The sequence below is a fragment of the Cygnus olor genome, chromosome 3 (assembly GCF_009769625.2).
Source record: "Cygnus olor isolate bCygOlo1 chromosome 3, bCygOlo1.pri.v2, whole genome shotgun sequence".
Lineage (NCBI taxonomy): Eukaryota > Metazoa > Chordata > Aves > Anseriformes > Anatidae > Cygnus > Cygnus olor.
Genome location: NC_049171.1, coordinates 119184705 through 119197456, shown reverse-complemented (window position 1 = coordinate 119197456; position 12752 = coordinate 119184705). Strand labels below are relative to the sequence as shown.

The 12752-nt window shown below is 35.9% G+C and overlaps 1 protein-coding gene across 1 annotated transcript in view; it reads left to right on the top strand.

Annotated features, from left to right (window-relative positions):
* Positions 1 to 12752, top strand: part of EML6 (EMAP like 6) — a 139165-nt gene that overhangs the window by 51618 nt on the left and 74795 nt on the right. The window contains 4 exon segments of the mRNA XM_040553503.1: positions 4835 to 4933; positions 7224 to 7292; positions 9930 to 10115; positions 11031 to 11166. Of these exon segments, the coding sequence (XP_040409437.1) occupies positions 4835 to 4933; positions 7224 to 7292; positions 9930 to 10115; positions 11031 to 11166 (490 nt within the window).

The window sequence follows — 12752 nt, the reverse complement described above, 5'->3', positions numbered from 1 at the left end:
AGACAATATTAACATAAGTAAATGGTGGGCTATTCAATGCTAAGCGTATTGAATTTTTCCCTGGAGGAGAGCTAGTAAAAAACATTAAATCTATTTTCCTCCTTCTTCAGTCACAATTTATATAAAAGTGAGAAATGCTTCATATTTACTTCATATTCATAGATCTCTATAAAATTAACAGTGCAATTTTGTCATTACTGATGTCCAGGTTTCTGGTGTAAGACTTAGGTTGTAGTTTATAATTGGTTGCTGAAATATTTTTAGGAATACTTAGAAGATTAGCTGATTCCCGGATTCTTGCACAGATCCTCCTTGGTTTTTCTATTTGCTTGTGTACATCAGAATTAAAACTGAAAAGGGCAGATTTGCCTTTAAATGTTTTTCTTAAAATCATGTCGTAGACAGAGTTAGATGTCTACAGAGAAGCACTTTGCTATCATATGCCTAATTACTCTTCCATTGACCACACAGTGGTTTTATTCCTCTTTGGATTATATTTCTTCATTAGAAGTTAGAAGTAAGTTTCTATTTTAAGCTTAGTTTTCAACCATCTTTCTCCATTTTTTTTAAAGTAAATCCATTTCCTCTGAAATCTCATGTGCCGATTCTAATTAAAGAAAAAGGTGTTCCTGGGAAGTGTGGAATAAAAAATGAAGTGAGAAAACCCCCAAATCAACAGAAGAAAATTTCAAATGCTGTAATATTTTAAAGATATTGTTTATTCAAAAGTGTGTTATTAAAATTTTCTCTTGTTTTACTTCCTGAGACAGGTGAGTAAACTTTTTAAAAACCCCTACTTAAACACCTAAAAAGTTACATAGTTGGCCAAGAGCCCAGTCAGTACGAGTTAAAGTTGGAGGCTCTTCTGAAAGTCCTGCTGGGTGCCTACCTATAGTTAAGAACAGAACTTAATGCTGTGTTGACGTTGCAAAACAGCGACATTCTTTTTCTGGAAACGTTGGAGAAGTTGCAGTTTATTCTGGAAATGAAAATTTGCATAGAATGCTTTTATATCTGGAGAAATGTTTTCCAGCATTGATCTAAATATGGATAATGTATCTTGGCTTTTTGCTGCACTTTCTGGCTTGCAGAACAAGGTGCTGTGCTGAGCCAAAATTAAAGGGCTTTGAGTGAAGTCTTTAAGTATATGAAATTCAGAGCTGCTAGCAGTTCCAGTTTATTTAGTCAGCACAGTCACCTCAGGGAGCTGGCATCTTATGATTGGACCAAACAGATATCATGCACAAGGCTCACACCTTTCCTTCAGGTGCATGCCTTTTATTCTTTTTTATTGAATGTCTCTTAGTATCCAAGAAAGATTTGTATTTTAGCCTCAAAATACAAAACAATTCAACAGTAACATTAAGGTATAGATGCAAAAAGTTATGTATTCTTTTCTCTATTGCATCTTTCTAAATAAGTACTGACTGAGGAAAAAGCTCAGGTAATTCTGCTTCTCTGCCTGGGATCGATTCCAATAAAATCAACTTGTCTTCCTCCAGCTCTGCTATGCACAAACTCTGGTTCCAAGGCTGACTGCTGTGTTGAGAGCCACGTGGCTCCAGTATGAGGATTTAGAAAAGGTCCCAAAATAGTGACACTGCGCTTATAGTTTAGTCAAGCTAATTAGCTCCTGTTTTATGAGAAACTCTGGGGTGTTTTCAGATATTCAAATGAATTAGTTCTGAAATATTACTTCCTGCTGAAATTCAACTGACACTGCATGGAGACAGCTTAGGTGTCTCTGAAGTGCTTCCCTGGCATAATTAACCACAAACTGGGTAATGAAGAATGAACAGTATTTGTTGTCTTTTCTAATATACAGTGGAGATAGATCTAAGTGGCGTAAATCAAAGATAGCTTATATGCTTCCTTTATTTTATGTACTTTCAATAAGGCTTTGTAATTTAGAGATTTATATATTAAAGTAAATTTCCTATTAATGTTATCTGTAATTAATACTGTATTTTAAAAGTACTGTAGGGAGTTGAATATCTGGCTGAACAGCTGCTATTTAAAAATAGATATTTGGGGCTTTTTCTGTATAAGCAGGAAATGACATTTGGTGGGAGGGAATCTGCACATTGTTCAGATGTTTGATGAAGAGCTGTCAGTTTGTATATAATTAAAAATATATTTTGTTGAACCAGGAACTAATTAGAGTTTGAAAGTACTAACATCTACCCTTTACAAAATTACCTACAAAGCTGATGTCTTTTATATAGAAGTATTTCACTAATGCTTCATATTTCAATTTCTGTTCCGACTTGTTTTATAAGAATCCTTTTGTGTACTTTTTTAAATAATAATAATAAAAAAGAGTAAGGAGAGCACTGCCATAGTGCGTACATACATTTCAAAATTCAGCATTACATTGCAGGAGGCTTCTTTAGCCAGATCTTCTAAGTCTGTGTAGATTTAAAAATAATTGTTTAATTATGTGCATAAGCTACTTGGCAGATATTTTCTTCTATTGATTCTGTGAATTCTCTAATCAGGATGCTGTCAAAGTCCCTCCCAAAAGGAGTATTAAAAGTAAAAGCCTTTTAACCAAAAAGGAAACTCAGCATTTATCATTCTTCTGCCAGCAGGAGACCTTCCTCAGTAAACTGAAGAGAAAAAAGAAAATATAAAATATTAGTTACTATCCTCTAGTTGTTTCACTGTCCATCTACCCCGCTAGTGGTAATTTCCTGACTGGGAGCTACAGTTCAGGTCAGATGTTAAAATCATGAATCTAAAAGATATTGTAAGTACTGCCATGGTTTCCATGGTGAAGAGAACAGTATAAAAAAAGTGAGAAAAAGATGGCATCAGTGATGGTTCCATGAAAAAATATCTTGTGTTTTGATCAGTACATCCAACCCCCGGGTAGGTGTAGATTACTCAAGAGCGAATAAAACATGTTTGCTACAATAATCCTCCTTTCACATGCCTGCAGTAGACTCTCACAAGGGTGAATTTAACAAGGCCTAAGGTATTTTTCTGTCAGTGAGAGGCATATAAAAAGTAGTCTGGACTTGGAGAAACTCAGAGGAAAATATACATGTGTTTTTTTCATTAATACCATATCGCTTAGTACACTTGCTGGTAAGAATCGCTTGGGTCATGCATTACTCACTAGGCAGAGTTCAGCTGTTATATTAGTTTGTAATGTATGTTATGTCAATTTCCAAGCAACCAAATGTAAACAGGATTTACTTGATTGCTCTAAAATACAGGAACTGTAACTATTAAGGAGGCAGTGCAGGGTGCATGTGTATCTACTGCCTTTAAACTAGAGTTTTTTGGAAGTGGCCAACTTAAAGAAGATGTACGCTATGTTTTTACACTTTAAAATAACGTGAAAAGGTACGGAGTATCTTGTCTATAATTTATTTTGCTACTGAACGATAACTGGACCTTCTGTTTCTTTACAAATAATGATTTCTCTCAGTTCTATAGTGGTTGGTAGCCTTAGACCAATTAGTATTATTTTTTTTTTCTAATATAGTGTTTTAAAGGAATCTTTGGTAATTGCACTTGTTTTCTTTTAGCACTGGTTTTGTATTAACTCAGAAATCTCTAGACTTTAACCAATTTGCCTATTGAAAATCTGAGCAAAAAATAGTGGACATTTAATGGAAGGAAACTTACAGAACAGAGGTTCAGTTTGCAAGTTATCTTCTTAAAGCAAATCTTCAAGGAGAAGATCTGGTCCATGTCATATCTGAAACATACGCCCATTTGGATCAGATGATTCATCTGCTCATCTTTGAGGCCAAAATAAGGTTTCATTTATTGCATGTTCTTGAAGTGCAGGCTTTCCTGTAACAGAGCAGAATGCTTAGGAGCTTTAGTTGGACGCTTAAATCTTTATGATAAGATATTTGTGGATGGAACAATGAGAAGAGTAAGGGACAGGCAGTATTGATGCAACAGATGTGACTTGTTAAAAAGTGTTACTGAACTAGGAGATTGTTTCCCATGAAAAGAGTCTCTCACAGACACTTCCTGCAGTGCAAGTTACTCATGTGTAACCATTATATATCCCTATGCAGCATATGTCAGTTGGCATCATATCCAGTATGTACAGTTGCAGTATGTTTGGCACTAATTCAGTCTTCACATCACAGTGTGCCTTCACAGATCACAGCAGTCTCTGTTCCCATCAGTCATGGAATCATAGACTGATAGAATTGTTTGGATTGGAAGAGACCTTAAAAATCATCTGATTCCAACTCTGCTGCCGTGGGCAGGGGCACCTCCCACTAGACCAGGTTGCTCAAAGCCCCATCCAACCTGGCCTTGAACACTTTCAGAGATGTCAAAGGTCTCCCGCCTAACAGGAAACTCTGCTGGAAATCATGTAAAGTTGGGCATAATGAGCACAATCACTGGAAGGTTATCCGACAAACTAAGTTAGGTGGTTGTTAAAAGTATATCCAATTCAGATTCTAAACCTCAACAAAACAAGTATAATGAAGAGAAGTGTATTTGGGAATAGTGAGAGCTTGTATTTCCATAATTCACTTTTATTATCAGGTTAATAGATCAAAATGCTAGAGTGTTGTTCACCTCAAATGAGTACTTCAGTTCTTTCATGATAAGAATTTTATTTGAGACACTGGTAACATGAAATTAATTACCTGACTGTAGACAAGATTAGACATTTCAGTGCTTTCTCCAGTGAGCAAGTGGTTAACAAGAGTATCTTGATGGTGCCTTTAGCAATATAGTTCAAACACAAGGCAAATGGGAAGATACATTTGTACACACAATAACCTGAAGTACAATAAACTGATTTTCGAGTTGATTCTCTCTTAACTAGATTATTATTGTTGTTTTTCCTTAGCGTTTAGCTTCAGTGGGACTGGATGCCAAAAATACAGTGTGTATTTGGGACTGGAAGAGAGGAAAACTACTGGCAACAGCTACAGGCCATTCAGACAGGGTAATTGTATAAAAGGTTTATTGAATTTTGTCTGGGAGTTACAAAAGTGTTTTAAATTTATTTATTTATTCATTTGTTTCTATCAGGTCAATGCAGAGGTAATTCTGTACATTCTACCAGCTTTTAAAATACCAAATTAGATATTTATTTCTTCTCATTATGCCAAACAAAGCACAGTGTTAGTGAAAGAGGCACATGATGGGTTCTTGAGCTGGCTGTCTAGCAAGCCTAGGGAAGAAATACTTTGCAATTACACACTGATTAGGATGATTTATAGCCCTTTATATGAGATGTGAAATGCTAGCTCAGTGGACAAGGGTAATATTTTTTCTGAATACATCAAAAAGACATTTTATCCTGAGGGAAAGTTTAATTATTTCCCTTTTATTTTTGCTTAAGATAGTTACCTATAGGTGAACTATAATTAGGATAAGTATTCCTTTTCTAGCTATTAACTTCAAGTAAGGGGTCATAATAACCTCAGTAAATAGGAGAACTGAGCAGGTCTGAGTCTAGATTATTTTTCAGGATTACAAAATGTTTAAACAAGGTTAGCATATGCAAAATAACTCCCAACCATATCTAAGCACAAACACCTATATGGTAAAATAAGTTCTGGACACATTCTGACAGCTTTTTTCTTAAGCAAATTATATTATAACAAGTTAGAATGTTACAATATTGAAATACTAGAATATTTTACTACATATGAAGGAGTACTTATATATGATAGAATATATGCAAGCAGAGCAGCATACTAAACCCTTCCTTACAGTATACGTGTGCATATAAATAAATCTGCATCTTATGTATTATCTGGATGAATCATAGAATCACAGAATTGTTCGAGTTGGAAGGAACCGTAAAGACCATTTGGTTCCAGCCCCCCTGCCATGGGCAGGGACACCTTCCACTACTAGAGCAAGCTGCCTGAAGCCCCATCCAGCTTGGCCTTGAGCACTTTCAGAGATGGGGTATCCACAGCTTCTCTGGGCAGCCTGTTCCAGTGCCTCACCACCCTCAATCAGGTAATTTATTTTTACTATGTTCACAACACAACAGAATTTTTCTTAGTCCTTATTTAAATTTATTCTTTCAGAACTGATTCGCTTCCCAGTTAGGTCAGTGGAAGTTTTGCTACCACCTTGTGCTACTAACTACAGTAGGCACAAGATCAGGTTCTGAATTAGCAGAAGACTCCAGGACAGGCAAGAAGTACTAAAATCTTAGTTTCCATAGACTTTCACAACCAGAAAAGGGAGATTTTTTCATTGAAGAGGGAGTGGGAAAGAATGCATGTCTAATTAGGCCACAAATTATAATGACAGTCTGCCAGAGTTATACAGCATTTCTGAAAACAAAATATCTTGCTTGTATAACAAAACATAAAATAGTACTTGAACTACTGTAAGTCATGATTTTTATAAAGAAGATAAATATTTTGTAGGAGGGCAGCACTAGAAAGCTGTTTGAAATTCTCAGATGATTTATAAGTAACAGCTGAAGAGCTGGAATTAGCAAAAAGTCCCGTTGTCTTTCTCTACAGACGTTTATTTCCGGCAGTAACTAGTGATTGTGGTAACCTCATTGGTTCTCATCTCAGACACTGAAAAGCTGAATGCCACAGATGTCAAGTCTACAAATGACATGCTGTTGAAAATTTGAGCAGAAATATAAACTTGTTATTTCCAAACTTCATGTGGTATTTTTCATTGGACATAATCCCATAGTCATAGAATACACTGTAAATTTGTTCTGATAAGCTATACAGGATCTGATGCTAATTTTTTGATGTATGCTTTTATAAATGCAACATTAATCAAAATGAATAACACAGTTTTATCTCTATAGATTAGTTAGATGAATTATACCTCATTTTGTCACTGGGGTCTTTCTGTAATCAGGTTAAGCTGCGTATCGTACCTCACATTAAAATAATGAACGAAGACAAATGTACCAGTCTTTCATCCCTAAACTTGAGGAACATTTGCTCACAACACGACTCCCATCTTATTTGGGACTGTAAATATGTTTATTCAAGAATATCTTGGAGCTGGTATAGATTACTGATGTGAAGGCAGAAATGAGGTGTGTTGACAGAACTGGGTGAGAAGGCCTTATTTGACTTAATCATTGTTTACAGGGAGTTCCAGATTTACATGTAAGTTGTGCTTTCATTTTTAGTCATAGATTGCAGTAGATATGATGCCTAAAAATTGGTAAAAGCAAACTGAGCCTAGATGCAATTAGCGTATAATTCAAAATATCAACTTTCTGTGTTTCTTAACAGATATTTGATATTTCCTGGGATCAATATCAACCGAATAGAATTGTCAGCTGTGGAGTAAAACACATAAAGGTAATAGCTTTTGTGTTCTGTTTTTTGTTGTTGTTGTTGTGTTTTTTTTGTTTTGTTTTTTAAAGTAAATTACAGTTGTGAAAGAAGGGCTTAGATATAAGAGGTATTCTATTTTTCTTTTTTTAATCTGTGAACACTTTGTCAAAACTTTGTTTGATGCCAGTTTAGGCATTCAGCAGTGACTTGAAGTGCAACTTAACAAGCAAAGTGGGAAGATCATTTGGTGTAATTTTCATTATCTACTTCTAATTATGTGGTTCTCTGCCTTCTTTCTGTCTCTGAAACCCTTCAGTGATTTCTCTTGACAAGTGTCACAAGGGGTCACAAGACAGGTGTAGGATGAATTAAATCAGAAGTATGAATTGAATGAACTTCTCTTTGGCCTATCATGCTACCAGCAATTGTGGGAACACTGCAGGGAAGGTATGCAATACTTGCAGAGATGAACAGATGGAAGCACATGGATCCCACTATTTGCTCCCTCTAATTCTCCTTGTCTGGAATTGACTTAAATATGAACCTAGATATATACCCTAAGTTTAGGATAAAACTTCTTGCACCTATAAAAAACTTAGAAATCCTTGTTTGCTCATATTCCCTGAAGGTTTCCATTTTCTTCCTGCCTCATCAAAAGCATTCCTAACAGATGGCAATTATTTCACATGGCTGAGATGGGGAGAGCTTTAACTAGAAGTTTAGAAACCAGTTAATATCTCTAGTTCTGGTTACTGAGAAGCTTGTGCCCATTAAACCACTACTGCTTTCAAACTGTGGGTGGTTTTGGCAGAAGTGATACCATCTGTTGTATTCTGCAAGCTGTCTTCCAAAACCTGTCTTTGTTTGGCACCTGTGTTGTGTTTAAAATGGCCATAATTGCCCTGAACAGGCATAATACCAGCAAAGTCAATACATATAGAGTCATGCCAAAAAAAAAAAAGGAGGGGGGCGGGGGGAGTCGGAATGCTTTATGATTATATGTGCACCTTCAGTGATGCTCAGGCAACAGTCTACGTAGTTGTCATTCATTATAAGCCTATGGAAATATGATAATTAACTTACTAAGAAGGAAAAGAACAGCTCTAAAGTTATTGTATCGCTTTGAGAATAGGGACTAGTACATGGGAATAGACTCATTTATTCCTTTAGCATTTCAGTTCTGTTGGGTCATTTGGCTGAGCAAAAATTCAAAGTGGTGGTAAAGCCTAGGAGCTAAGGCATGTCAGATTGAGCTCAGGATCCACCCTCCACCCACTTCCTAATGCTGCTACCTTCTCTGTTGCTTTCTAGAGCTAACCAGAAGTGAGGAGAGCATATGTTTTTCTCACAGTATGAAAGCCCAAGGGGAAATATTCCCACTGCCTGCTCGTAAATTGCCTTGTGGAAAAAAATAATTATCAATAGAGAAGGATCTGCAATAAAAAACCTTGATACAAGGATCTTCTGGAATTCAGCTTTCTAGGAAATGTATAGGAGCAAGTACAAAGACAAAGACCTAAAAATTAGGTTTATAGTCACAAAAAAGTTGTCGGCATATGAAGTGAGATAGACATTATGCACCTATGTGAGACATTTCAGTATTCTTGTTCAGTCTCTCAGAGTATCTCTTTATTGTGAAATGGACCACAGAGCATAAATGCCTAAACTAGTAAAGACCTGAGCTGACAAGACCATTCAGGACTGTGTTATACCCCCCACACACTTACTGTTCTGTTTCTGCATGTGTTCAGAACCTCATAGTGCTGCCTTATCTAGGATGCCTAGGGAATTTCAGTACTTCTCTTACGCATCTAAGTGAGATCCTCTTTACTCTTCCTTCACTGGGAAGCCTGATCCTTGAGGAGGAGCTGAGAACACACTGTCTCTCCTTGATAAAATTATGTCTATTAAAAAAATGACACTCAGAACTGATTCCAAAAGTATGAGTATGATTTCTCTAGCCCAGCCCTAACAACACCGTTCTAAGACAAAATCTGGATTCTTTTGCTTCACCAGCAGTCTTATAATCTTCTTGGCAGAACGTTACTGTGTCTGTGCAAGAGTGAAGAAAGTCACTATTCCACAGCTAGAAAATCCTATTACTTTGCAGTCAGAGCAAGTTCAGTTTCACATACAAGCATTTACAGCCCTCCACCCCACAGGTGGTTTCTCAACAAATTTAGTTTTGAGGGGCATATCTCTTTCAGTATGTTACTAAAGGGCAGAAATGTGTTTTCAGCTCATCCAGAAGCTTAAGTATTTTATTGCTCCAGAGCTGTAGCTTTATTTTAAGTTTTGCAGACAAGAAAAATGGGATGTTTCTGGCTTTTGAAAGTGTGCTTTCACATTCATAGATTTCACCCAGCAGAACATGATAAAAATTAGTGACATAATGAGAAGAGGTAGTGTAGTAATAATGAAGCGGAATGCTCCCTCACTTTCGCAAGCAGCTTGATCAGTTTGTTTTCTTCTTAGACTTATACTGCATTTGCCTCAGGGTTTCCTGTTCTTGGTAAGCAGGCAATTTGGGAAGTAATGGGTAGTCTCATAGGACTACAGGAGTCATTTAAGTGTCTGTAAGGATGTACAGCTGTGAGATCTGCACGTTAATATGAAAAAAAATCTGCACAAATTTTTCCTAATATGTCATTTACATTTCAGTTTTGGACGTTGTGTGGAAATGCACTGACAGCAAAAAGAGGAATATTTGGTAAAACAGGAGATCTGCAAACTATCCTTTGTTTAGCATGCGCAAAAGAAGATGTCACGTACTCTGGTGCTTTAAATGGAGACATCTATGTTTGGAAAGGGCTAAACTTAGTTCGCACGATTCAAGGAGCGCATAGCGTAAGTTGTTTGTTTTAACATCAATTTCTGAAATTACCTGTTCATTGACTTGAAAACTTCATGAAGGCTTATCTTCAAAGATCTTCTGTTTCAGGTCAAAAGAATGTTTAAGACAGTTCATCGGTTAAGAACTTATCTGTAATTTTTTTTTTTACTTTGTTTACATATTGTCAGCAGGTGCTGGGTGCTGAACTGATAATGACAGAACTTATATTTTTAGCACTGATTTAACCAAGCAGACTAAAGTAAAGTTTATAAGTCTAAAGTTTCTAAAGTATTATTATTATTAATCCTAAAGTTTCTAAATCTAAAGTTTCACAGATTGAGTAGCTTCAGGTATGATCAGTTTACCTAAAAATACTTGGTAAGTAAATGGTCATATTTTAAATATAATCTTACCACTGAAATTCCAAACATTCAAGACTGATTCTTCATAAAAGCTTCGAATGGGAGTAAACCTGAGAATGAATTGACAATCTTTCAGTTCCTGTCAGATTCCAAATGACGTCTGAACTGAATTCGTGAAAGAATGTCTCAGTTATCTCTGCACCTGTAAGAATATTTGTATCGCTTGTTTACCTGTTTTGTTTATTCAGGGTAACTAGTTATTTTAAGTGTTCCATGTTATTCATTTAATAATTCCCATCGTAATATTAACTAAGCCAAATTTAAAGTTCTGCAAATGATCTATATCACTATTATCTGTATGCAAATTTCTACATAAATCACTATGAATGAGAGCACTTGAAATAGAAGTGTCCCCTTGTGTTTGCTGGTTTGCCTTATGTGGATGGGACAACGTTTTGCTGCCTAGCAGTTCCTAGCCTTTAACAAGAAGCTATTCAAAAACATTTGCTTCATGTGTTTAAACTGACCGTAAAGAACTTTGAAACTTGTTATACTATTGGTTAACAGGCTGGAATTTTTAGTATGTATGCTTGTGAGGAAGGTTTTGCAACTGGAGGGAGAGATGGTTGCATTCGGTTATGGGACACTGATTTCAAACCAATTACTAAAATTGATCTCAGGGAAACTGAACAAGGATACAAAGGTAAGGAGCTATTACTTTTTTTTTTTTCACACATCTAGTTAATGGGTTATAACGCAATTTAATTTCAAGCATAAATCTCTCTGCATACTGCTGATTTTTTGCTTAATGACTGTATTTACTTTTAAGATCTGTGTTCCTTTTTTCTGTCAGTGATGTAGACTGAAGTTTTCCGTATTTCATCATATAAATAGAAGGATGCTTATCATTGCTGCTCCCAACAATGGAAATATGAGAAAACAAAAACTGATTAATCACAGACAGCTGAATTAAGTTAGCCAAATTTTAATTTATTAATTGTAATTCATTTAACTGAGATTTTTGGAACCTAATATTAATAGATGCTGAGCATCTAAGCACACCATTTAGGTTCATTTGGAATGGTAGCACTTGGTATATTTTGTGGAGAGGTTACTATTAAATTCTTGACCATCATGTTTGTTGAAACTAATCATGCTTCCTATAAGTCATCTCTTTGTTTTGTGATTAAGATTTTAAGAGTACTTATGAAGATTGTAAGTTACAATGCATGCTTTATCAAGAACTCGTTCTTTTGGGAATTCTACACATCCATTTGGATTGAGAATACAGCAGTCTGTTTGCTTGCCTTAAGTAGGCTTTACATAGTTTTGGCAGCCAGCTTTGTAATGGTTTATTTTCCCTGCTTCTTAGCGTAAATTTTCCAACAATCTTCATGTTATAATTACCATCAGAATAGTCAGGAGGCAGCTACGGAGGATAACATTTTCTTTCTCAATTATGTATGTTTTGGCCTATGATCTAGTAACAAGCTTGTTACATTTATTTTTTCAATTTACTTAAACCAGATTGGCTGATGATTCTAAATCTTGTAAAATCCATAAGTTTGCGATATGTAGGCTCATCCAACAAGCAAACCGCCAGCAGCCTTGGATGAACACTGCTCTGCCAATTTGCCTACGTGTAGTGTAAACTTGCAAAATTTGTCTTTTAAAAAATGTGTCAAGAACACCCAGCCAGTAGTCCATTTGCTGTATAATTCTGGCTTTATGTAGGTTTTTGCAGGCAGAACCATAATGTTTAATATTAATTCCTAGAAAACATTTGCAGTACCTTATTATAATTTACATCAGTTTTAATCAACTTAGAAATACCTTATAAAAATTGTGGAGAAATAAGCCTGCCTGCATTGTGAGTTAGGAAGATCATTCAGGCTAATAGCACTCTTGCAGGCTGTCTGTTCCTAATAAAAGTCAGAATAACTTATATGAAGGGCTACACAAAGAAAGCAGTGCTGACACACAAAACATGCATGGTCATCCTCCTTTGCTCCTTGTGAAGTGATGCTGGGCATGAATGTTATTGCACACATTCATGAAACCAGAGTAGAAGCAAGCTTTTGCTCTTACTGCTACCTGGGATGTGTCCATACTTAAGGCATGACAGACTTTAGCTGACTTCAGTTACTTTTAGTTGACTGTAGTTAACAAAACTTATATGGAAAAATTTAACTACAAAATAATAACTTATATTACAGAACTGTAATAATTCATAAAGGTCATCGTCTATCTGCAGAAAGCACCTAGCTATCCTTCTACAGCTTGCCTGAA